The following is a 25,757-nucleotide window of genomic DNA, read 5'->3' as shown; positions in this document are numbered from 1 at the left end:
GCCAGCCAATACAGCTGATATAAAATTCTTATCATGGAAAACTGCTCTGCTCCTAGCAATAACTTCAGCAAGAAGAGTCTCAGAGTTACAGGCATTAATGGCAGTGGAACCTTTTATCATTATTCATCCGGACAGGGTTTCTCTAAGGACAAACCCAACATTTATGCCAAAGGTAGTATCCAGTGTGGCTCTTAACCAAACCATTCATTTGCCAGCATTTTATCCAAATCCCCAGAATAAAGGGGAGAGACTTCTGCACTCTTTGGACATGCACAGGCAGCTACGCTTCTACTTGAACAAAACAAAAGCTTTCAGAAAAAACTGAGCAACTGTTTGTAGCATATGCTGCAGCGTCACAAGGAAAGGCTATCTCAAAGCAGGTTACATTTCAAAATGGATAGGACACTGTATTCGTTTCTGCTGTGCACAGCATGGCAAGTCAGTGCCTAAGAATATTAGGCCACATTCTACCAGGGCAGCAGCCACTTCAGCAGCCTTTCTCAGAGGAGTACTAACCAAGGAAATTTTGGAGGCTGCAACTTGGAGTTCAGTGCACACTTTTACCAAGCATTATCACATACCTCTTTACTCTAAATCCAGAGCAGGCTTTGCCACTGCAGTTTTGCAGAGCCTCATAGCTTCTCCGAATGCTATTTAGGCCCTGCCACCCAACCTCAGCTTTGGGATTCAACCCAAGTGTAATGACTGCAACAGTGAAACACGGTCGTAGTACAGTTGTGTACCTACCATAAATGTAGATGTTTGAGTGTATTCACTGTTGCAGTCCAGGTTACCCACCCTCCATCCCCCTTCCTTTGCTGCGACTTATCTATACTTCTCTATCCTATACAACCTATGTGGTGTATTTGTTTGTAGATGAAGGTATTGTTTGTATTTTACTGTGTGTTTTTATAACCATAATGTATTGCCTACCTTCCTGGGGCACCTGATATCTGGGGCAAGAAAAACTGAAGAAAATGGCGTCGGCTGCATCTTATATACCCCTGGCGCACTGACATCAGGGAAGAGGCGACAGCAACAGACGTCGAACCAGGATTTTGGAATTCAGGCAGACTGCGGGTAGCTTGCCAGCAGGATAACCCAAGTGTAATGACTGCAACAGTGAATACACTCTAACATCTACATTTATGGTAGGTACACAACTGTACTTTTTCTGGAGTTCACAGCCTATTCCCTAGAAAGGGGGTCAGTCATTTTTACCAGATCTCTTGGGAGAAGAGTAAGCTTAGTTTCTGCTTTTCAGAGGCTGTAGTTTGAATGGAGTCTGGAAGTGGTATTGAATATGTCCTATTCATATGCTGCAGTATTCATCACATTAGGGAGTTCACCTCTGGCTGACTCTTATGTCTGGCTAGTATGCAAAAGACTAAATGCTACTGTAAGGTATGTGTGATTCCGCACAACATCTTGCGTACGTTAGCCATAAAGAGACGTCTGGTATGAAGTGGACGTAGGCACGTACCAATCTCAGAACTTTTCTGTTGCCTGTTCCAGACATTCACTCACCAGATTAGTGATTCAGATAAAGTACCCTGTAGTGGTTTTCTTAAAATTTTTGGCTACTGTTGTTTTTTTGGGTGATTTCATATCAACTAGGAAGGGCAAGTGTTATTGTGGGAGGCAGATTCCTAATAAGGACTTCCATGACCTCTGCTTGTTCTGTCTAGGCCCAGACTATGACCATACTGCTGGTTTGTAAGTCGTTCATCATGAAAGCCTTTGGGAGCTGTTTAGCTTTCCTTACGCTTTACTTGGAGAACCAATGTTTTAAATGTTTAGCACATGAGATGGAGGTTACATCAGGTTCTTCAGACGAGCCACAATCAAAAAAGGCCAAGAAACCTCTGCCTGCCGTTCCTGCTGCGCCCTCTTCCGGGCATCCCTCCCAAGGCTGATATAGGCTCGGAGGCCGTACTGGAGTTGGTGGATGTCCCATCAGTGGGTACCACAGGGGAAGCCCTGAAGGAGTCCAGCACATCCAAGAGGGATTTGCAGGCATCAGACTCAGGTGGAAGGGGAGGAACATGGCTTTTAATTTCAAAATGCCCAAGTGGCATCACCCAAATCACCGTGTGGGAGGATGTGCATATGGACATCTTGGAGTGCAAGCAGATGTTTGGCCCCATCCACCTTCCATTACATGGAAGCTCATAAGAAGAAGAAAAAAGCTAAACACGTTGCTTCTGTTCCACAGGAACAAGTTCCTGATTGGCAGGCCTTTTCACAAAGCCTGTTCAGTGCCTTCATGGCCCTGCGTCTGCCTTCTTTTCCCCTTCAGGCCTTCACTCCCTCCCGGAGGATGTCTGCTGATACTTCCTGAGATGAAGAGGAATCTTCAGGAGACGAATGTTTGGCTTATTCCACCCAAATAGCTTCCCCTCTGGGTTATATTTCTCCAGAGGAGTGTAATGGTACAAATTCCCCTGGAGAGGATATTACTTTTGGGGAAGCTGTCTTGAAAATGGTAGTTTTTCAAATGGGATCGCTGTCAAGTTTCAGATACGAGATATGATCACTTGCAGATGGATTCTGCACCTCCTTCTGCCATTTCCCCAGTTCTGCCAGCCTTCTTGCATGCCTTTACAGCTGCATCTAAAGCCCAGATTTTCGGCCTCCTGTTCCCAAGCATCTTGATAAGTTTTATAAGGTGCCCGAGGAGACTCAATTCCTCTTCAAAGCCCCTTTTGCAGACCCAGCTACCATATCTGTCTCAGCTGATAAGACATCCCACGCACACTGCAACAGCCAAGCTGAAGCTTTTGTATAGAAGCTGACGTACGAGTCGCCTGAGGGCAGGAAATTCCACGCCTAGAGTACTGCAACATGGAAGAGAAGGACAACTATGGTTAAGGTAAGATTTTACACAACTATTCGTTTCTGGTTCCAGGGGAAGTACCTAGCAAAGTCTACCTTTGTTAGGAAACCAGTTATGCCGCCTTCCTGTAAAAGTAAGAGAGGCCCTAGGAAAAAAACGTCAGTCTACTCCATCCACACCTTCTCAGAAACCCGTTCCTGTCATATGAATGAAGTTGTACGACTTTGAACCATTAAAGAACGAACTTTAATGATCGAAATTGTGAAACCACGAAGCATATAACTGAGATCACCAGAGCACAGAAAGGGAAGATTTCCTTTTACTGCACTGTAGTGCAATCTTGGAGTTGGTATGTTAAAGTAGCGGGGTGGTGCAGGGGGGGTTGCCCCCCCCCCCCCCTGCATAGAGCTTTTTTTTTTTTTTTTTTTTTTTTTTTTTTACTGTTTTTACTCCTTTTTTTTTTTGTGTTCAGTTATGAGACTTCGGTCATTAAAGTTCATCCTTTAATGATTCGAATTTGTGGAACTTCGATCATATGATATAGACCCCTCATAAACAGCCCTTTCAGTCTCGCTCCAAACCTGGTAGCCTGTGACTGTCTGCCTCCAGGGCCATCCATTCTTCTGTCCCCTTCACCTTACTCTGTCTTCCTGCTTGGAATCTGATCACCTCGGACTTGAGTCCTCTCAATCATCCAAAAAGGATATTTCATGGTTTAGGAGACTCTTTGCTCCTTCAGAGATATCCCACAGCCACCAAAAGATCAATTGGAATTGTTCCCTCGTCATTTATGATGATCTCTCCCAGGGGACATTTCAAGAGGTTCCCCTTCTCAACTGTGAAAAGGATTCTACTCCAGGATGTTTCTGGTTCTCTGGAAGGATGGCTGTAGGAGATTCATCCTGTACCTTTCCCATTTAAATACCTTTCTAAAAGTTGCCTTCTTTCAGATGCTGACTTTTCCACTCTTCTACCCATTATTCTTCCCCAAGCATTAATGGTGTCTTTGGAAGGAAAAGATGCCTACCTTCACATTCCTATTCACCCTCAGTTCAGGAAATTAGTTTTTCTGTGGCTTCCTCACATTCAGTTCTGTGCTTTGCCATTTGGTCTCTCTACAGCACAAAGGGTATTCACACAATGTTTGGCTCCTGTCATAGCTTACTGCAAACTACAGGGAAGTCAGAGTTTCCCTTACCTAGACGTCTCTCCTTATCCAGGCCCGGTCCTCAGACCTTCAGGAAAATCTTTCCTTCACTATTTACAAATTACCAGAAGTCCTCTCTGACCCCTTCAGAACACCACATTTTTCTAGGCTGCAGGATCCAAACAGGCAGGATTCTAGCCTCTCTGCCCCAAGACAAGGTGCTGTTTCTTGCCTCCTATTTTCCAGAGCCTCTTACCCCTTCAGTCCCTGACTGCTAGGTGACTTGGGGCTTCTGAGATTCATGGCATCCACTATTCCCATGCACCCTTTGGCCAAGTTACATATGAGGAAAATTCAGTGGTTTCTAAGGACAGTTTGGAGGCAGCAATCCCACCCTATGGATTTTGTTATTCCCCCTCCTGCCTTGCCTAAAAAAGGAGTTGGATTGGTGAATTCTTCAGATTACGAGAAATCCTAGTCCCCCCCCCCTACAGCCACCCCTCTCTAGAGTTGTACATGGATGCTTTGCACACAGGATGGAGTGCAACTCTGCAATCCTGGAAGGTCAGGGATGTCTGGCCTACAGCCCAGACAAAGGAACATAACAACATAAGAAGTGAGAGCCCTGATTTATGCCCTACTAACCTTAATACCCAAGCTTACTCCAGGGGTGCTAAGGTGGTTCACAGACAACACCACTGTCCTTTGGTACGTCAACAAACAGGGAAGAATGAAGTCTTACCTCCTATGCAGGCTAGCCCTACATGCCTGGGAGTTAGCCTTACAAAGCCAAATTTCTCTTCAGGCTGTTTGTTCCTTCAGCTGAGAATGCTGTGGCAGGCACATTAAGCATGTCCATGATAGCGTCACGATTGGGTGTTGCACAGGGATGTGTTTCCGGACCTGGTCCATCATTTGGGTACACCACAGGTAGATCTTTACCTCCCCCATGAACAGACAACTTCCCAAATTTTGTGCCAGAGTCCCACATCCCTTGGCCTGGAAGGTGGACGCCTTATCACTCTCTCAGAAGGAGGTGTTTCTGTATGCATCCCCCCGGTCTTCAAACTATCCTTTTGAAGAATCAGTGGGATCAACCAAAAATCTTGCTGGTGACAACCTTTTGACCAAGACAGCACTGGTTCCCCCTCCTGTATTTAGCCAGGGGCAATCACTGCAAGTTACCCCCCTAGGATAGACCTACTCACACAGAACAAGGGAACTCTAGTACATCCACATATGTCTGCTCTAAATCTGACTCTGTGGGTGAGAGGGTTTTAATTCCTTTTAGACACCTTTTTTCAAAGGACATGCTTTAAGTTCTGTAGGAGGCCAGAAAGCCCACTACTAGGTAGGAAATCATTTTCTTTCTAAATGGAAGAGGTTTTCCATCTGGTTCCTCATAAAGGATCTGCAGCCACTGTCTGTAGATATCCCAGTGGATGTTCTTCATTCCACATTGCTGCAGTCCTAACTATTGGGTAGTCTGCTGTCCCAGTCGGCCCGAATACCAAAGTATATGGCTGACGTCGGTCAAGGCGCACTAGACTGACGTCAGTACGTCAGGGTACTAATGCGCATGACCGACGTCATATCCTCAGTCTTTTTTGCCGCATGGTCCGATGCAGAAGCAGTTTTGCGAGTGCAGGTTGGCGTTCTGAAAGTTTCTGAAGTCAGAGTTTCAGACCGAATCAAAGTTGGCTAAGTACCCCGTTGGGGAATATTTTGGTTTTTTCTTGCCTCAGTATTTAACCGGATGTCAGAAAAAGTGAATAACTGTATTTCTTGTGGGAAACAGATACCTCATAGGGATTACCATACTTTGTGTATACCTTGTTTAGGGCCTGAGCACGACGTTGTTGGATGCCGCTCTTGTGCTAGATTTAACAAACGCACTATTAAGAGAAGGTTAGACTGTGCCAGGTTAGTTTTGGGAAGCGTTGTAATTATAAAATGCCGCCGGATGCTCCGGCGCCGCTTCGCCAAAACGCAAGGACAAAGCAGCAAAACCCAGAGTGGAAGAACCGACAGTTCCGGACGGCGGTTCTTTAGAAGGCTCCGTAGAGCCGGAGGGTCTGCCAGGAGTTTCTTTGGAGTCTCAGGAGAGACTTTACTGTTACAGGATGTGTCCTCTCAGGAAGTAGGCCAGGCTGAAGGGGCTTCTCAGGTGGCTGTTCTTCCCTCTCTTCCTAAGGTGGTTAGAGCCTCCCTTCTGTTTCCAAGGCTTTTTTGAGAGGCAGGCCAAGTTTAGCTTCGGTGGGGGTTTCTCCTAGTGCTTCAGGGTCTTTGCCTAAGAAACATATGCTTAAAATGGCAGAGGATTTGATTACTATGATTAGAGGTTCTATGCCCTCCTGATAAGAGGCCTAGGGTGGAACCTGAGTTTGAGAGTTTTGAGCAATGTTCGAGGCTTCTGAGTCTTCGGCTGAAGACTTGCAGGAGTATCCTCCTTATTCTGATTCTGATGTGGATGATTCTACTCCTTCAGCTTCTCCTCCTGAGGATTTTTCATTTTCAGAGACTCTGCATTCCATGAGGGAGCATTTTAAATGGGAAGGTCAAGATTTCTCTGATTCCAGGAAGAGGCTTAGGGAATTCTTGTTTTTACCCCAGCATAGGCCTTTAGCTATACCTCCTGTTCTGAATGTGGTGGAAGATGTTTTTGCAGAGGCTTCCCTGAATCCTGACTCTTTGCCTCCTGCCCCAGTTAAACCGGATAGGTACTATAGGGTGCCTGAAGCTCATAAGTATCTTTTTAAGAGTCCTAGGGCAGACCCGGAAACTGTCTCTCAGGGGCCTAAAGGTGTGAAGGCTTCTGTTGTTAAAAATCCTGTTCCTCCTGATAAAGAGGCAAGGGCTTTGGATAGATGGGGAAAGAAAGTGTATACTTCTTCCACATTAGCCATGAGGGCGTTGAATTGTCAGTTTCACATGTTAAAATATCAGAATTATCTCCTTTCACAATTGAAGTCTAAGGTGGATGCTCTGGCAGAAGGTATTGAGTGTAAAGAGTTGCAGGATTTAGTTCATGTGTCTGAACAGGTGGGTAAGCATTCCTTGCAGTGTGGTTTTGATGCTGTGCAGGCCTCCTCGAGGGTGGCTGCCACTGGTTCTGTTCTTCGAGGCACGCCTGGTTGAGGGATCAGAATTTAGCTGAGCATGTTAAAACAAGGATTTTGGATGCTCCTTTACAGTCTGATGTGTTGTTTGGTTCGCCTGTGGAAGCAGTTTTAAAGAAAATGGAGGACAAGGCTAAGTCTATGCAAACTGTTAAGGATTTTTGCAGGTTCAGCCTCCAAGTTTAGTAGAAATTGGCCTACTAAGGGATGGACATATCCTGCTTATGATTCCCAGTCTAGGGGTAGGTCTAGACGTGGTAGGGGCAGAGCTCAAGGTTCTTTTAGGCCTAGAACAGGAGTTCACCTGCTCAGTCTTCTGGTGAGGGCAGGGGTCAGTCCTTTCGTAAACAGACCCAATGACCTACCTTTTCAGCTGCCAGTACATTCTCGCCTGGCAGCACCTTTGGGAGGAAGGCTGGCTCTTTTCAAAGAAAATTGGGATTTAATTACCCAAGACAGATGGGTTTTGGATATCATTCACCACGGTTACAGGTTTTATTTCCATACCTTGCCTCCTTTCAAAGGCATGCCAGACATTCCTCCTCTGCAAAGAAAAGAGGCTCACAAGCAAATTTCTCTGTTGCTCCAAATAGGGGCCATTCAGCCAGTTCCTGTGCCAGAAAGGGGCCTAGGATTTTATTCTCGCCTGTTCCTAGTACCCAAGAAGGGGAACACGTGGAGACCAATTTTGGATTTATCTATCCTCAACACTTATCTGGACATTCCCAAGTTCAAAATGTTGACGTTACAACAGCTTTTACCTCTGCTGGGCAAAGATCACTGGATGGTAACTTTAGATCTCAAGGAAGCTTACCTTCATGTGCCTATCAGACTAAGTTGCAGGAAGTATCTGCGTGTCGAGCTGGAAATTCTCATTATCAGTTCTCTGCATTGCCCTTTGGCTTATCTACTGCGCCCAGAGTATTCACAAAGGTTCTGGCTCCAGTGATAGCTTACTTCAGGCTAAAAGGAATTCAAATCTATCCTTACTTGGACGACTGCCTGCTTCTGGCTCAAGAAAAGGAAGACCTTTTACAGCATTTGGAATTTGTGATAGCAGTGCTAAGATGCCTAGGGTATTCTGTGAACGAAATAAAGTCCAGTCTAGTACCCTCTCAAGACATGTGCTTTCTGGGTGTGAGACTGAATACAGCAGCCCAGATGGCCTTTTTAACCCTGGACAAACAAAAGAATCTTTCCAGTTACTTCCATCAACTATCTCTTCAGTCCGGGCTGACTGCAAGGACAGTCCTTCAAGCCTTAGGGTTCATGGCATCTTGTATTCTGGTGCTTCCCAATGCCAAACTGCATATGAGGAAGCTGCAATGGTATCTCAAAAATGTATGGACACAGCACTGCCAGGATTTGGACACTGTCATTCAAATAATACCTTGCATTCAAAAGGAATTTTTGTGGTGGGCTCAGGAATGTCACCTAAACAAGGGACTCTCTGTGACCTGGCCAGAGGCGAGTCAGATTCTAACGACAGATGCCTCAGACATTGCTTGGGGAGCTCATCTAAATGGAAAGTGGATACAAGACAAGTGGCCTGCCAGACTACAGCATCTACATATCAACATGAAAGAGATGTTAGCAGTCCAGTTTGCATTAATGGCTTTCAAGGAGTTACTTCTTCCAGGGCAGGTGTTGATTCTAACAGACAACACAACTGTCATGTGGTACATCAACAAACAAGGGGAACACATTCTTACCCGTTGTGCAGGCAAGCAATGATTTTATGGGAGACTGCGCTCAGCTTGCAACTAACTCTTCAGGCAAGGTTTCTGCCGGAGCACAGAACTCCTTAGCAGATGTGTTAAGCAGACAAATCATGGATCCCCACGAGTGGAAACTGGATCTTCATGTATTTCAAAAATTGACAGTGTCATGGGGAACTCCAGACATAGATCTGTTCGCTTCTCCACTAAATCACCAGCTGCCAAAGTTTTGCACAAAGAGGTTTCATCACACAGCTTGGAAAGTGGATGCTCTTTCTTTCAGTTGGAAAAATCTTCATGTGTATGCCTTTCCACCTCTGCCTCTTCTCCCAAAGGTGCTCCTAAAGGTCAGACAAGACAAGCCAAGGATGATTTTAATAGCTCCAGATTGGCCTCGGCAACACTGGTACCCATTACTGAGGAGTCTGGTAAGGAAGCCTCCATGGCCTTTACCTTTGATTCCACACCTGTTGTCTCAGAGGGACGGTCACCTGCTCAATGTCAAGCTTCACTCTCTTCATCTAACAGCCTGGCATATTCTGTTTTGAAACACAGCAGGTCTCAACTTCCTCAACAAGTTTTAAATGTGATTATGGAAGCCAGAAGACCTAGTACAAGGAAAGTGTACGCAGAAAAATGGAAGAGATTTTTATTTTGGAGTGCAGCAAACAATTTGGAGATTTCTGAGCCTAATTTGAGTGTGGCTCTTCAATATCTTACTGAGTTATTGGACAAAGGTTTGTCTTTCTCTTCCATTAAGATTCATGCTGCAGCAATTTCAGCTCACTATGATTGTGACCCACCATTGTTTTCGCATCCTTTGTTCAAGCAATTTCTTAGAGGGCAAAGAATATAAGACCCCCACGAGAGCTCCTACTCCTGCTTGGGATCTCAATTTTGTGTTGGAGAAACTTACTCTACAACCTTTTGAGCCTCGGCTACTGCTGAATTGAAATACTTGTCATGGAAGACTGCTTTTTTGTTGGCCATTACTTCTGCAAGAAGGGTTTCTGAATTGCAGGCCCTTATGGCGGTAGAGCCTTTTTTGATTTTTCATAAGGATAGGGTATCATTACGTACTAATCCTTCCTTTATGCCTAAGGTGGTTTCTAGTGTGGCTTTAAACCAAACTATTCATTTGCCTACTTTTTATGCAGATCCCCAAAATAAAGGGGAAAAGATTTTGCATACTTTAGATGTGCACAGGCAATTGCGTTATTATTTAAGCAGGACTAAGGATTTTAGGCAGTCTCAGCAGTTGTTTGTTTCTTTTGCTTTGAGTTCTCAGGGCAAGCCTGTGTCAAAACAAACTATTTCTAAGTGGATTGGGTTTTGCATTGCATTTTGTTATTCCCATCATGGCAAGGAGATTCCAGCTGGGATTAGGCCTCATTCCACTAGGGCTACTGCCACTTCAACAGCATTTCTAAGGGGGTGGCAACTAAGGATATTTTGGAGGCAGCTACTTGGAGTTCAGTGCATACTTTCTCTAAGCATTATCACCTTCCTCTCTACTCTAAATCTAGGGCTGGTTTTGCCACAGCTATTTTGCAAGGCATGTTGTCAGCTCCTGCTTCCTTATGATTTGCCAGCCTCCCTTACCTCTGCTTTGGGATTCTACCCAATAGTTAGGACTGCAGCAATGTGGAATGAAGAACATAGTACAGTTTTGTACCTACCATAAATGTAGATGTTCGAGGATCCACATTGCTGCAGTCCAATTTACCCTCCCTCCGTCCCCTCTGTGTTTAGGGGTGGTTGTGTAGGTGAGGTTATACTCTGGTAATTTTGTATATATTGTACATATTTTTGGTGCAGGAATGTTTGGAGTTTTTGGTTTTGGCCTTGTCTTTTTAGGGTCTTCTGACATCTGGGGCAAGAAAAGACTGAGGATATGACATCAGTCATGCGCATTAGTACCCTGACGTACTGACGTCAGTCTAGTGCGCCTTGACCGACGTCAGCCATATACTTTGGTATTCGGGCCGACTGGGACAGCGGACTACCCAATAGTTAGGACTGCAGCAATGTGGATCTTCGAACATCTACATTTATGGTAGGTACAAAACTGTACTTTTTGTCCTGTCTATGAACTGATTGTGTGCCCTGTCCTACTCTTCTGTGAAATCTTGCCTTTCAGCTATCTCAGCTTGTCTGCCTGTCACCTCCTTTAGCCCTAGGTTAGAAGTAAAACTGTTCCTTAAAGGCGTCCTTCATATTAGACCACCAAGAAAGCCAGTTACTCCTCGGGATCTCAATTTTGTGTTGGAGAAACTTACCTTGGCCCTATTTGAGCCAGCAAGTTCCTCTTCCCTGCAACATTGCACATGGAAAACTGTTCTGCTGGTGGCCATTATCTCCGTCAGAAGGATTTTTGAGCTGCAAGCTGTGATGTCTGACTCCCTCTTCAGTTTTCCACAGAGACGGAGGGTAATCTTTGGGTACCAATCCCTCCTTTGTGCCCAAAGTGGTTAATGAGTTTTCCCTCAGTTTGTCAACCTTCCCACCTTTTTTCTATTCCCCAATCTCCCAGTGAGAGCATTCTACACACTTTGGATGTACACAGACAATTCTAATACTATCTGCACAAAACTAAACCTATCAGTAAATCTGAACATCTGTTTGTGTCCTACTATCAAAGTGCCCTGGGTTAGCCAGTTTCCAAGCAAACCATCTCTGCCTAGATTTCTAAAGCCATTCCCGTCTGTTATTCAACACATGGTTAAGTGTCTTTTTTTTCCATTGTGAGAGCACATTCTATTAGAGAAGCGTCTTCCATGGGGGCCTTCTTTAAAGGCTTGGACACTTTCTGTAGCCTGGAGGCAACTACCTGGTCCTCTGTTCTTACTTTCACTAAACATTACAAACTAGATGTCATCTCCAAGTCCAGGGCAGGGGTTGCCAGAGCTATCCTACGTGGTTTCATAGAAAAAGCCTCTGCTCCTCCACCCTATCTTCCCTAAGCAAGAGCTTTGGCTTTCTCTTTAATGTGATGAATACTGCAGTATATTAATCGAAGGACATAGAATAGTTGTGTAAAATCTTACCATAACCGTATGTGTCCTTCTCTTCTATATGCTGTAGTATTACAATCCCACCCTGCCTTCCCCCTTATGCATGCCTGGTCCCCTGGTGACGTTTTTTTTTTTTCTTGCCTAGGCTTAGGCTGATGCTTGGCATTCAGTTCTGAGGTTGGTACATGCTGATGTCCACTTTAATACAACGTCTCTTTATGGCCGATGTACGCAAGATGTGCGGCATTGCACGTACATTACAATAGCATTTAGTGTGCTGTATACTGGCGGGACATATGAGTCAGCTGGAGGCAAACTCCCTAATGTGATGAATACTGCATATAGAAGCGAAGGACATCTATGGTTATGGTAAGATTTTACACAACTATTCTTGAGAAATGCTGGCGGATTGTGGACCTTGTCAGATTCAGTTAGTACATCCGGACAACACCAAGAAAGGAGGAGGGGTGTCCATATTCATCAAAGATACCCTCACCTCCAGGTTGGTGGCAACGCACGATGCATCGGAGACCATCCAGGTGCAATTAACCGTAGGCAAGACTGCTCTACAATTTATAGCATGTTACAGGCCACCCTCTCAAACTCAGGATCCTCACACAGCATTCCTGAAAACTCTGGAGGGGATAAATGTAACCCCAAACACCATCATACTAGGTGATTTCAACTATCCAAACATAGACTGGGATCACTTCTCAAGCCCCAACACTCTAGCCCAAAGGTTCCTAGAGTTCATAAACTCTAATGCCATGGAACAACTAGTCACCATGCCCACAAGAGGTGAAAACATACTGGATCTCATCATCACAAACATGGGGTCACAATGTTCAACACCGGAGGTATACCCTTCATTGGTGAGATCAGATCATAAACTAATCTCACTGGAAGTCCACATCCCGCCCCCACCCCAGATAGACCACAGTGAAGAACTTCTCTAAAGCCGACTTCACACTTCTTAGGACTGGTGTGGTCTCTTTCAAGGCCCCTGAGCCAGCGGAAACCATCACTAAAGCCGCTGATTCACTTGCAAATGCCTTCTACCAGCACCTCCAGGACTGCATGGATCAGGCAATCCCAAACAAAACAAAGACTCTTTGTACCAAAGGCAGGCGTCCAGTCTGGTGGACCCCAGCCATAAACAAGCTCTACAACAAAAGGAGAAAGCTATTACAAGATAGAGCAAAATCCTCAAAAGGGAAGACACCCTTGATCATTGTAAGTAAAAAACTAAGATCTCTCATAAAATCTTCCAAAGCAAATTTTGAAAGAAAAGTTGCCACGGACTCAAAAGGCAACCACAAGGCCTTTTTTAGCTATGTTAGAAACCTGGGAGGAAACTCCCAGATATGTTCAGAACTGGTTCAAAATGATGTAAAGTTCACTGAACCTACAGACATTGCCAACATACTGGCTGACGGGTTCAGTGCAAATCCCCCCCCCCCCCAAAAGGAGAAATATCTATACCAGAGGATTGTATCCGTCCAAACATCTCAAATGCTCAAGCAAGAACAGCTCTCTCCAAGGCGAAAAACACAGCATCCATGGGACCAGATGGTGTCCCCGGTTGTGTGCTCCACGAGCTCATTGAGGAATTAAACCCGCAGTTAGGGCAGCTGTTTAATCTTAGCCTCACCTCAGGAAACGTACCCAAGGAATGGCGTACGGCTACTGTGGTCCCATTACACAAAGGCGGTGCCTCCACCGACCCTGGAAACTACCGTCCCATCAGCTTGACAAGCCTGGTCTGCAAAGCTATGGAGAGGATCATTATGGAACTCATAAATAAAGACATAGGGGATCTGCAGACATTGGATCAAACCCAATTTGGCTTTGTCAAGGGCAGATCGTGCCTTTTAAACTTGGTTGACTTTTTCGAAACCGTCACCAAGGCCATTGATGAGGGCAAGGCAGTCCACACAGCCTACCTTGACCTGGCAAAGGCCTTCGACACGATACCCCACTCGGGCATCATAGAAAAACTCACCAGTTTATATGTGAACCCATACGTCACAAGATGGGTTGCAAACTGGCTAAGTGACAGAACCCACAGGGTTAGAGTTGCTGGCGCCATGTCAGATTCCAAGCCTGTCACAAGCGGTGTCCCACAGGGCTCGGTCCTGGGTCCACTCTTGTTCGGCATCTACTTTTCGGAAGTACAGGCAAGCACAGGAGGATTATGGCTGACAAAGTTTGCAGATGACTGCAAACTGGGCGCCATAGTTGAAAACACATCAGACACAGATATCCTTCAGAAGGGTCTCATAGAAACGGATAACTGGTGCCAAAGCCATGGCCTAAAGTTAAACGCTAAAAAATGCATAGTCATACCCTTTGGGAAAAACAAGGTTACCCCTAGCTACCATATAGGTGGCAATCCACTAAGCACAGAAGAGGTTATCAGGGATCTGGGAACCCAGGTTGATAGCAACCTCTCATTTGATACCCACGTTGCCAAAGGTGTTAGGAAGACCTTCTACATTGCCCACCTGATCATGAAGGGTTTCACATCTAGGTCAAGGGAGGTCATCATTCCCCTGTACTCATCACTCATCAGACCGATGATTGAGTACAACGCCCCATTTGGAATGTATCTGACCCGACACCTACAGCAATTGGAAAGGCCCCAAAAGTTCCTCACCAAAAGGATAAAGGGTCTCAAAAATATGTCCTATGCTGCCCGACTGAAGGAGCTCCAGCTCTACTCAGTCGCCACACCTGCTCAGAGGTGACCTGTGCCTGACATACAAGGCCATGTCCAACCCGAATTAATGAACATGCTTCACCTCAAAAAATCTAAATCCATCAGATCCACAAGAGCACGAGACTTAAACCTTGACACGGTCATAAATAGGACGTGCTGGAGGGACAGATTCATCACCCAGAGACTCCCTATGCTGTGGAACAAAATCCCAGTACATGTGAGGCAGAGCACCTCGCTGGCTTTGTTCAAGAGAAATCTTGACCAATGGATGGGAGATCGCAGGTATACCTCAGGGATTACATCAGTGTCACAGCTTGACAGAGGCACAGCAAAATAATGGGCATAATATCCTTCAATAGAAAGGGGTGGCGTAAGCCACAAAAACTCTGGGCTAGGCTTATAAATGCCCTAGGGCAGATAGCCTAGTATAAACCTATGAACCTATGAACATGTGTTTCATGTAGTCATTCCTCATGGGTACATGCACCTTGCTTCTGCAAGGTGGTTGCATGATGTCATAGTACATTGTCTTCTGGCATACATGTATTTGGTGTCCACGCAGGTTCCTCTGGTTCATGGTGTCCACGCAGGTTCCAGAGTCTCACTCTAGGTGGGTAGCATTTTCAGTGAAGTGTTTGCTGTCTAGGCTTTTTTCAGTGCCAAGAATGTGTCAGGGTTTTTGTTTTTTTTTTTTTTTTTGTGATCAGAACCTTGTAGATGTCTGTGTTCCTTTAAATTTTGTAGTAAGACCTGTTCAGTTAATTGCGTTTTTACTGACATGGAGCAGGGCACACTGCTTCCAGTTTTGGAAGGGCACTAGCAGGACATTGTCATGGCCAACTGGTTTAGACATATTTCTAGATTTAGGCATATACTCTTTAACACCTACTTGGCTCATTGGCTGCCATGGTTTTACCTTATGCAGTCGCAGTGCATTAGGCGGTGTTAGTGACTAGAATTATCACTTCCAGGTGCTGGTGGTTTATCCTTATCACTGGGCCGTGCAGTGGTGGCCAGTTCCCCAACAGCTGTTTGGTTGGTGTTATGCTTTTGTGTCAGAATCCATCACAGATCTATCTTTGATTTCTGCTGCTATGATTAGTGGGCTAGGAAGCTCACCTAGATTCCCACTCATTACAAGGAGTTTGGTCTCCATAGAAAGGAAACTGCACATCAGCCAATTGGAAGGAATTTTTCTAGCCCTAGTAATCTTGGAGACAGTTTGTTTGTTATGGTACTTCAGTAGAGTAACATGAGAGACACATTTGCAAGAAGGTGAAGCTTGTATTTCAGGGCCATAAGTATGAGCATCAGATTGTCAGCAGTTAAATCTCTGGAGAGGTGAAAAAGCTGGCAGCTTGTGCCACTTTTGTAATTTTTTCTGCAGCTCTGGTTTCAGAGATTGTTTGATGTTGCTCTTCTGGAAAGTGGATCACTCCAGAGATCAGCATGTTTTCTGTTCATGAGAACTGTCCTCCCCTTCGCTGTGTAGACAGGCATGGGTGAAGGTGTGTTCTACATTTCCTTTCTTATATATAGTGTTACTGTGACTGCACATTAAATTAACAAGTTCAAGGGTGAAAGACTAAAACTCATTCCAGTCACCACTGTCTGGCCAAGAAAGAACATTGCAGAATCTGGTCTCTGATGTAGATCATTCTGGTGTAACCCAGGAATAACCCCAACAGTTCAGGCAGCAACTGGCTGAACCTCAGGCCCTTTGTTTTGAATAATTTATCCCCCCGGATTTGCATGCTGAAGTCTCAGATTATTGAGGCTGATGAAAAGCCTTCCTTTCAACAGGCATGTTTGAGTGAAAAGCTTTTCATTTTAAGCAGAATGGACTTTATACTACCCAGTTTAGTCTGCTTGCAGGTAATTAACCTGTTTTCAGGTATGTGAATGACTTGGATCTCATTTGATAAATGTTTTTGCTGTTTGCATCTAGACTGCAAGGTTGTAGTGTAGTACCAACAAGTTAAGCAGTTGCTTGTTTGTGATGGCACATTTCTTTGAAGAATCTTCTCCCCTCAATGAGGTGACATGAATGTCCTTCAAGGATGCATCTGCAGTCATAACATATGGGGTTGTCCTGCCTCAGGCAGCCCTTCGGTCGGCCAGATTCCAAAGTCTGGGTCTGGCCTCGGCTAATGTCGCACTTTCCCCAACGTCAGAGCATCTGGGGTATAAAAGCATCAGCCGACGCCATTTTCCTCAGTCTTTCTTGCCGCGCGGTGCCCGAAGCAGAAGCGGTTCGCAAGTGCCGGTCGGTCAGATCCAGTGAATTCAGCTACCGAAGACTTCGAAAAAGCTAAGTACCCCCTTGGGGACTCTTTCTTGCCTCAGCCGATGTCAGACAAAATTAATAATTGTTTAACTTGTGGGAAACAAATACCTCATAAGGATTTCCATTCCGACTGCCTTCCTTGCTTAGGCCCAGACCACGACGTATCGGCCTGTTCAGCCTGTGCTTCCTTCAACCGATGAACTCTTAGACGTCGGTCGGAGTTTGCAGAGGAGTTTTTTGGGGCCAATTTTGCATATAAAATGCCGTCGGAGACTCCGACTTCGCATTTAGTGAAAAAACGGAAGGACAAGGACCGACACTCGCGGCCCGCGGTTTCGGCTGAAACCACGGTAAAGCCTACCGCGAGTGTCTCTGTTTCAGCCGAAACAGAGTCCTCGGAGATTCCTTCTACCGAAACCATTCAACCGACCACCGTGGCCCGGGAGGCTCCGGCTGAGTCGGCTACTGAAACCAGTGTCCAGGAAATGTCTGACACTTTACCTTTGGACATTTCTACTCCTGCACGTGGGGCAGCTAGGCCCCCTGCTTCCATGTCCATTAAGGCTTTTTCTAGGGCTAAAGCTGCTAAACTTTCCAAAGCTTTGCCTCCCAAGACTACCTCCCAGAGGCCTACCTCTAGTTCACAGATCCTCAGCCTTGCAGAGGACCTTATTTCTTTAGAGGTTCACAACCTCACCCAGACAGGGCCTCTCAACCTCCACCAGTCAAAAGGCCCAGGACTGATCCCTCTGACCCACACTCTTCAGATGAGTCCATGGATGGCTCTGAGTTGTCAGACCACCAGGAGGAGGCTTATTCGCCCTATGAGGATTCTGATGCTGAAGAATCTATTCCTTCGGCCTCCCCTCCTGAAGAGTTTTCCTTTGGTGAGACTCTACACTCCATGAGAGAGCATTTTCAATGGCAAGGCCAGGAATTCTCTGATTCTAGAAAAAGATTAAGGACCTTTTTACATCTGCCTCAACATAGGCCCTTAGCTATACCTCCTGTTCTGAATGTAATTGATGTGTACAATGATGTCAGTACAGCACCTGATACTCTCCCTCCGGCCCCTGCCAAACCTGATAGATACTACAGGTTCCTGGATTCCCATTACCATCCGTTTAAAGCACATTCTGCAGACCCAGAAACTATTTCTCAGGGCCTTAAAGGGATTGCAGCCGCCACAGCCAAAAATCCTCTACCCTCTGATAGTCTAGAGCTTTAGAGAGATGGGGAAAGAAGGTAGATATACTTCTGCAACTCTTTCTGTCAGGGCATTAAATTGTCAATTTCATATGATACAGTACCAAGAGTATTTATTAGATGAATTGAATAAGAAACTTTCATCTCCTGAACCCCTTGACCGTAAATCCCTCCAGGATTTGGTATACAACTTACAGCAGGTTAGTAATCATTTCTTAAAATGTGGCTATGATGCATTGGAGGCTTCATTTAGATCAGCTATGACTGGGGCAGTCATTCATAGGCATGCCTGGCTGAAGGAACAATCTCTGCCAGACCATGTTAAAGCTAAACTCCTGGATGCTCCAATGGAGAAACAAAATTTATTTGGCTCCTCTGCTCAGGAGATCTGAAAAAAAGGTTGAAGAAAAGGCAAAATCTGTGCAAACAGTTAAGGATTTCCTGCAAGTACAACCACCGAGATTCAGCAGAAACTGGCCTACGAAGAATTGGTCCTTTCCAGATTCGGACAGAGCCCAGAGAGGCAGGAACAGACGCCCTAGAGGCAGAGGCCAATCGAAGGGCTCTTACAGAGGCCGTCAGTGGCAGCCTGCCAACCAGAGAAGTAGTGCAACATCATCAACAACTACTACTACACCAGGACAAGCTCAATGACTTTACTCTGATTCCGCCTACCAGGGATCAACTGGAAGCACCCTTGGGCGGAAAGCTGGCTTTATTCTCAAAAAACTGGCATTATATTACAAGAGACACATGGACACTGCAAATAATAGACAAAGAATACAGGTTCCACTTCCACACTTTGCCGAAAAGACACGGAATGCCAAACCTACCACCAAACCAGAGGCATAAGGCAGATCAACAACCTGCTTCAAATGAAAGCTATAGAAAAGGTACCACTTTCAGAACAAGGCCAAGGATTTTACTCAAGACTATTCCTTGTACCAAGAAAAGAAAATCAATGGAGGCCTATTCTCGACCTGTCCGCACTAAATACTTATCTCATTGTCCCAAAATTCAAGATGCTGACCCTACAGCAACTTCTTCCCATGTTGGGCAAGGAGTCTCGGCTGGTAACTCTAGATCTCAAGGAGGCATACCTGCACGTCCCTATTCGACCAAGCTGCAGAAGACACCTCAGATTTCTTGCAGGATCAGAGCATTATCAATTCTCAGCATTGCCCTTTGGCTTATCTACTGCGACCAGAGTATTCATGAAATGCCTGGCATCAGTATTTGCACACTGCAGACTTCAGGGGATTCAGATCTACCCATACCTGGACGACTGCCTTATACAAGCGGACAACAAGAAAAATTTGATAAAAGACTTGGCTTATGCCATCCACCTGCTACAGGCCTTGGGATACACAGTCAACATCCAAAAGTCAAGACTTGTGCCATCCCAAAGAATAACCTTTTTGGGTGCAGATCTGGACACAACCACCCAAATGGCTTATCTCACAGAAGAAAAACAAAAACAACTCCCAGATTACTTCATGAGGCTGACAAGACAAACTCAGCTTACTGCAAGGAAAATCCTGCAGGCCCTGGGTTACATGGCATCCTGCATAATTCTGTTACCACAGGCCAGGCTGCATATGAGAAAACTACAATGGTACCTCAGGAGTGTATGGTCTCAACACAGTCACAGTTTAGAAGCTTTGATACCAATCATTCCTTGCCTTCAAAAGGAATTTCTGTGGTGGGCTCAGGCCTGCCAGTCCAACAGAGGGTTGCCTTTCAACAAACCAAAAACAAAGCAAACCATCACCACGGACGCTTCAGACCAAGGATGGGGAGCACACATGGAGGGCAAATGTATCCAAGGCCTATGGTCTCAGTCAGCTACGCATGCACATAAACCAAAAGGAAATGCTGGCAGTGATGCATGCAATCGAGGCTTTCAAACCTTTCCTCCATCAAGGCCACCTGCTAATAAGGACAGACAACACCACGGTCATGTGGTACATAAACAAGCAGGGGGGCACACACTCCTACCTTCTCTGCCGACTGGCTATGAATCTATGGGAGCTATGCCTGAACCTCAATATCCAACTACAGTCCCAGTTCGTGCCAGGAAAAGAGAATACAGTGGCAGACAGCTTAAGCAGAACTACCATGGATGCACACGAATGGATGCTGCACCCAGACATTTTCCAACTCATAGCAAAGGAATGGGGGATGCCGGAGATAGATCTGTTCGCCTCCCCTCTCCACCACCAACTGAAGACATTCTGCTCAAGGACATACCACCCACAAGCTTGGAGGGTGGACTCTCTCTCTTTCAGCTGGAAAGCCCTAAAAGTATATGCCTTCCCACCTCTCCCATTAATGTACAAGGTTCTACTGAAGATCAGGGAGGAGCAGCCAAGAGTGATTCTGATAGCTCCAGACTGGCCAAGGCAACACTGGTAAACATTACTGAGAAGCCTGTCTCAGGCAAAGCCATGGCCTCTCCCCCTATGGCCTCTTCTTTTAATGCAGAACAATTTCAAGATTATGCATCCCAACTTGAAAACATTGCAGCTAACTGCCTGGAAAATTCCTTAAATCCCAAACAAGATGCCTTATCACAGAGAGTGAGGGACATCATATTGGAAGCTCGCAGGCCGTCCACAAGGAAGACATACTCAGCTAAATGGAAAAGATTTCTCATTTGGAACACATCAAAAGGCTCAGATGTGACAGTGGCAAGCATGACACATATCCTGGAATACTTAGCAGAATTGTTCCACAATGGCCTATCCTATTCTTCCATTAAGATTCATGCCTCAGCAATTTCAGCAGAATACAACGTGGATCCACCTATCTTCTCACATCCTCTCCTCAGGCAATTTCTGAGAGGGATCAAAAATATTAAACCTCCAAGAAAACCCCCTCTACCAGCCTAGGATCTCAACTTTTGTGTTGGAGAAACTAACACTACCTCCATTTGAACCAGCAGCATCAGCGGATCTACAGTTTCTGTCTTGGAAAACTGCATTCCTTCTGGCAATAACTTCAGCAAGAAGAGTATCTGAGTTACAAGCATTAATGGCAGTGCAGCCATTTCTTATCTTCCATCAGGACAGAGTTTCACTGAGAACCAATCCTACTTTTATGCCAAAGGTGGTATCTAGGGTATCCTTGAACCAAGCTATTCACTTGCCTACGTTCTTCCCAAATCCACAGAATAGAGGGGAAAAACTTCTGCACACCCTGGATATACACAGACAACTACGCTACTACTTGGACAGAACTAAAACTAGCAGAAGAACTGACCAACTATCTGTAGCATATGCTACGGGGGTGCAAGGAAAAGCAATTTCCAAACAGACAATTTCAAAATGGATAGGAAATTGCATTTGATTTTGTTACTCCTTTCATGGAAAGACAGTTCCTGAAAACATCAGGCCTCATTCCACAAACCACGGCCACCACTACAGCCTTCCTACGAGGGGTGTCTACCAAGGACATTTTAGAAGCTGCTACTTGGAGCTCCGTGCATACATTTGCCAAACATTACAATCTACCTTTATACTCCAGATCCAGAGCAGGTTTTGCTACTGCAGTCCTGCAGGGGATATTAACTACACCATCCTTTTCTTAGTTCCTCCTCCCCCAGACTGGCTATGGTATTCTACCCATATGTTATGACTGCAGATGCATCCTTGAAGGACATAGTACAGTTTTGTACCTACCATAAATGTAGATGTCTGATTGGTATGCATCTGCAGTCAGGTTTACCCTCCCTCCTACCCCTCAGTGGTATTTCTAGGGTACTTACCCCTCTTTTAGCTAGCTGGGGGAATCTATTATGGTGTATTTGTTTGTATATACATGTATATTATTTTATAAGTTTGCAAATGTTTGGAACATTTTTTTGCATTTATCCAAATTTAGCCTTCCTAGAGGGCACCTGGCATCTGGGGCAAGAAAAACTGAGGAAAATGGCGTTGGCTGATGCTTTTATACCCCAGACACTCTGACGTCGGGGAAAGTGCGACATCAGCCGAGGCCAGACCCAGACGTTGGAATCCGGCCGACCGAAGGGCTGCCTGAGGCAGGAAAACCCCATATGTTATGACTGCAGATGCATACCTATCGGACATCTACATTTATGGTAGGTACAAAACTGTACTATTTAATGCTTGCCAGGCATTGTCTGTCATTGCAGCCAGCAGTTCACTGGCAGTTGTTACTCTGCAAATACATTTTCGGTTGGGCCACCATTTTTGCCCTTGGATCTGAGTTTCATGCATGTATGTATAGGAAATCATATCTGGGCTTTCACAGAGGCAGGGTGTCCCTTAAGTAGAACCCATGTTTCCTTCTGAAGATTGGTTTGGGGTTGCCTTAAAGCAGTCTGTCACTTATTTTTCCACTGCCAGAATACAGCAAAGAAGGGGGCCCCTTGTATACTGACTCATACATACATTAGTACTAGGTTAACTGACCTCGTGGGCCATTTCAAGCCTAGCCAATTTACCCCATGTGAGAATCCAACCCAGCACCTTGTGTTTGCAAGGTAAGTACGTTAACCATTATGCCAGTCTCCCAGTATTGCTAACACAGATCTTGCCTAAAATGAGCATGCTTTTTTAGGAAGAAACCTTTTCTCACAGGGATGGAAAGGATTGCTGTTGCCATTCAGACACTTTCAAGGGGTTTGCCAACTGGAACTGTCTTGGGCCTTCAGGCAGCTGACCTCCCATTGGCAGGTTCAGCTGTCCCCCCCCCCCCCCCCAGTGGTGGCTTCAGGAATGCTTCCATGGCAGTCTTATGTGCTGTATCCACTCGGTTTTCAGTGTGCATCTTTTACAGGTTATTGCTTTGTGTTATTGTGTGCATCAGGTGTCATTTGTTAAACATTGCTTCAGGGCTGTGCTTTCTGAGCTTTATTTTTTATGCAGTTGTCCAGTCTGGTTACTGCACCGAGATTAAGTCTAATCATGGACCCAACAAGGTGCATCCTTAATATCCTTTCACATTAACTATATCAGTTGATCTATCAGAGGACCCTCCTTCAGGGGTCAGGATTTCATCCCCATGTAGATATGTATTTCTCCATTGTCGGTTTTTAAATTTCCTGAAGAGTCAGGCAAATACTTTGCTGTTTAATAATAAAGTAGTCAAGTTGGTTTCCCGATCTGCAGAAAGGCACTTACTGGTTGACAGACTCGCACTTGGGGAAATGAGCACGTTTATCAGGTGCATTACACAATGTCATCTCTGATTAGCGGTGTCCTCTCTTCCTCCAAATAAGGATCTTCCAAGTTGATTGTTGGAAGTGAATCTAACTTAGACATATCAAGCAATAAATATCCTCTGGTGGATCAGCTGAGATCTGGAAAGAATTTGTGCGTTTTGGCTTAAATGCTGGTGAGGTTCACACGATTCAAAAAAAAAATTATTATGTATTATGCTTTATCCATGCAAAGCAACACTTGAATAGTTTATTATAGACACTTTACTACTGTAGTAGTAAAATGTGGATAAATATATTTAAGCATAACCTCCAAGTGAAACAAAAAAACTTGGCCCTGTAATGATCTTCACCCACTTGTCGAATATCTAAACATCGCTACAGAAAGAAAAATGTTTTTGCATACTGCCCTGCACACCTCACATGAGGGGTTGTGCCCCCACAGCTCCTGCTAATTTGTGTACCAGCTCTGAGATTGCACTACAGTGAAGAAAAGGTCATGTATTCCCTGATCCCCCACTGTACCATGATCTTGTACTGGCAAAGCCAAAAATGTTTTAGTGCTTAGTAAAATACTGAAAGTGTACTGCATTACTTTAGCATGCTGTCTAAAAGTAACATTACAGTGGTAAAAACACTGTCCTGCTTTGCATTTCAGAGAGCATTGTCTTGTTTATGATTTTAATAAAGTTTTGTGAATGGAAAGCAATTATTCCCTTCAAGACTCTCCCCACGTTGAATAACAAGCAATGTGCCCACTTTGGATAAAACAGACAATTGATAGTGGTAGAGTTTGTCACTCTGTTAAGGTGCAGTTATTTAATTGTTAATGCTGATAAACTTTTATGGATTTCGTACTAAGGTTGCACCTTGCCAAATTGTTTTTTTTAATTATAGTTAATTGCTTTGTGAAGGACTTTGAAAACTCAGCACTGCTGAGGCCACTTGCATCAGTAGTTGATTGCTTTTCATTCCCTCTTAGTGTCTTTAGGAAATGGGAAACACTGAAAAAATTTAGTTGAAAGATGTGCTGCTGAAGACATTGTCACTTAACGTAGATTCTGTCTCTTTTGCTGAAAACAAGGAGAATTTAAGCAGACAGAGTTAAAATTATCATGGTCCTTTGTGAAGAAGACCAACTTCACATGTGACACTTCAGCCTATTAACACGCTGCATAGACTGTTAGAAAAGTATGTTTGATTTAGCTACAAGATACTACAGGACTTTAGTTTAAATGCACTTCTGCAGTCCTTGGTAAGAAAAGGACCGATCACAGTAAGTCAAGCCAGATCTTTGGGATCATATTGGGAAGTTGGAGTTAATCTCTGGGCATCTTTTTTTACCTGACAGATGTAGGTTAAAGCCTTGTGAAACAGAGAGATATTCTAATGTTAAATTGATGGTGTAAATTAGGTAGGAAAAAAACTCCAGGTTAATGCTTTGTTTTCCTTTAGAAATTGCAGCAAAGGACAGTATTTGTTACATTTTTTTTTGTTTTTTGTTTTAGTGTGGATGCAACTAAAGAGACTCATCGTCTTGGTAGACTGATTAATCATAGCAAAAATGGAAACTGCCATACAAAACTTCATGATATCAGTGGAGTACCTCATCTTATTTTGGTTGCTTCTCGTGATATTGAAGCAGGGGAAGAGCTGCTCTATGATTATGGTGACAGAAGCAAAGCCTCACTCGAGGCTCATCCATGGTTAAAACACTGATCCTTCCATTGTTGAACTAAATATACTTGAAAACATTTTACAGCTTCTGAAGTGGACTACTGTTTTTAATCAGATTTTCAGCTGTAAGCTTATGAACAGATTTCTGTGCACGATTGTCTTGGATCTGATAACATGCGGTCATGGTTTTATTTTCCAATCACATGTATATTTGTATATAGACCAAAATTTATTAGGCATGCAATCATGACACAGATACCTGTGTTTTTTTATATGAAAACTATGTATTTCACATTGGCAGACCGGTTTAGCATGTATGCACAACCATAATGTATATAATATATAAATATATATTTGTATGTAAGCAGTTTGGTACTACAGCTTTTTAGAAAAAAAATTGAAATGCTAGATGTGCCTGTATTTCCCTAACCAGAACTGGAAGTGTTGACTATCAAACTATAAATTATCTGTTAAGCCATTTGCAGTAATTAGACTGAAAATACTGTTTTAATAGACTGAAAAAAAAGCTTCTGTATATCTGTAAAATAAAAGTCTATTTTCAGATGTTTGTTCATTCTGACTTCTGCATTGGGTATAGGTTTTTAATTGTATCGAAATTTCATAATTGTATGCATGTGTGAAGATGTCAGTAAGGAAACAATTATGCATTTTGAACTAAACAAATGTATGGACTTTGTAGGTTTTGGGTAATCTGCTTTGGGCTGGATTGGTGGTTTAGATTTCTTCAGAAGCTGAGCCTTGCTTTAGAGGCATTGCTGGCCTGCACTTAGTGGTACCTGTGTGACTTTAGGTGACTTAGTTGCTACAGAATTTACTTGTTTCAGGGAA

At 44.4% G+C, this 25,757-nt stretch overlaps 1 protein-coding gene across 9 annotated transcripts in view; it reads left to right on the top strand.

Moving 5' to 3' along the window:
* LOC122799480 (N-lysine methyltransferase KMT5A-like) overlaps window positions 1-25,472 on the top strand; it is an 882,477-nt gene extending 857,005 nt beyond the window's left edge. For all 9 annotated transcript variants that reach the window (XM_044068570.1, XM_044068567.1, XM_044068572.1 and 6 more), the window contains one exon: window positions 24,740-25,472. In XM_044068570.1, the coding sequence (XP_043924505.1) occupies window positions 24,740-24,950 (211 nt within the window). In that variant the 3' untranslated portion in view covers window positions 24,951-25,472. The remainder of the gene's footprint in view (window positions 1-24,739) is intronic.
* The last annotated feature ends 285 nt before the right edge of the window (window positions 25,473-25,757 follow it).

This window comes from Protopterus annectens, chromosome 4.part0 (genome assembly GCF_019279795.1).
Source record: "Protopterus annectens isolate FY-2018-M chromosome 4.part0, PAN1.0, whole genome shotgun sequence".
NCBI lineage: Eukaryota > Metazoa > Chordata > Ceratodontiformes > Protopteridae > Protopterus > Protopterus annectens.
The sequence above is the reverse complement of the archived record's forward strand: the minus strand, read 5'-3'. Positions and strand labels throughout refer to the sequence as shown.